At 36.8% G+C, this 1,169-nt stretch overlaps 1 protein-coding gene across 2 annotated transcripts in view; it reads right to left on the bottom strand.

The window, feature by feature from the left end:
* ptcd3 (pentatricopeptide repeat domain 3) overlaps positions 1-1,169 on the bottom strand; it is a 16,076-nt gene that overhangs the window by 12,193 nt on the left and 2,714 nt on the right. For both annotated transcript variants that reach the window (XM_032527760.1, XM_032527761.1), the window contains exons 5-6: positions 1,083-1,151; positions 216-320 (exon numbers count right to left, since the gene is read on the bottom strand). In XM_032527760.1, the coding sequence (XP_032383651.1) occupies positions 216-320; positions 1,083-1,151 (174 nt within the window). The remainder of the gene's footprint in view (positions 1-215; positions 321-1,082; positions 1,152-1,169) is intronic.

Genomic DNA, 1,169 nt, shown 5'->3' on the forward strand with positions numbered 1-1,169 from the left:
CACACACACACACACACACACACACACACACACACACACACACACACACAATATTACTAGGTATTTCTACTTTGTAAAAGATCGTATCAGCAGTGTTTTAAATATTGAAGTAAAACCCAACGAGGTGTTTGCTACTAGAGTAAACGCTACAGTTTAACTGAAAAAAAATGTCCTGTATTAAACTGTTTTATGTTCGTTTTATGCGTGCTTCTTACTGGTATATGTGGTTCAGCAAAGTCTTTGGTGAAGAACTTGGGATTGCTGTTGACAAAAAATCGGGCTGCGGATCTGCCAGACTCCTGAGAGAGAGAGTACATCTTCTGCAGAGAGAGGGCCAACGATGAATGATCAGTTCCAAAAGAAATCTGACAGTGAACATGTCTCCACCGCATATTACGGCATCTGTGCCCTCTTACTTTGATTATGGATCCAGCTGCAATCTCAACAGTAAGTACAGATTCATTGAGTCTGACATTGGGTACTACATCTTAATGTGTTCTCAATAGGGTGTTATAAATATAGCAATACTACAATGCAAAATTTAACCAAAGTTAATGTCACTACTTGGATTACTGGATAATGGATAAACTGGAAATAAATGTAAAAGAATAGACCTTTTTTCTCGACACCACAGGTGAAACTAATAACACTAACGGCAGGGCCCTGGAACAGGCTGATGTAAATTAAATGCTGCCTTAATTAACTTAATTAATTACACCTGTACTTCCTGCTATGTCAAAATAGCCACCATGAGAAAGCCTTATTGTAGTTTTCATCATTTTGTAAAAAAAATTTTTTTATTCTGCAGCGGATTTCGAAGTGACTCCCAACTTCTTTTGAGTAAAATAACATTTTTAAGACACACATCTTTACCACATTTACATAATAACTGATCAAAATGAACTGCTATTCAAAAATGACTAAACTGAAAACAAAACCTTTCAAACCGTCATTACAAAAGTAACAATGGTCCCTTTATAGATCAATATAAATGGCCTGATTTAAGAATAGAAATGGTAAACTAAAATGAGCCAGCTGAGTATAGTCATGTAAGTTTGACGCTTTGCACATTTATGACGTACAAACTCAGAAGAGGTCCTGGGAGAGAGGTAAGGATCATCCTGGAACTGGTAGGAATATGCTGTCGGATCCTGGAAGGACAAAAAAAA

Source organism: Etheostoma spectabile, chromosome 10, assembly GCF_008692095.1.
Source record: "Etheostoma spectabile isolate EspeVRDwgs_2016 chromosome 10, UIUC_Espe_1.0, whole genome shotgun sequence".
NCBI classification, from domain to species: domain Eukaryota; kingdom Metazoa; phylum Chordata; class Actinopteri; order Perciformes; family Percidae; genus Etheostoma; species Etheostoma spectabile.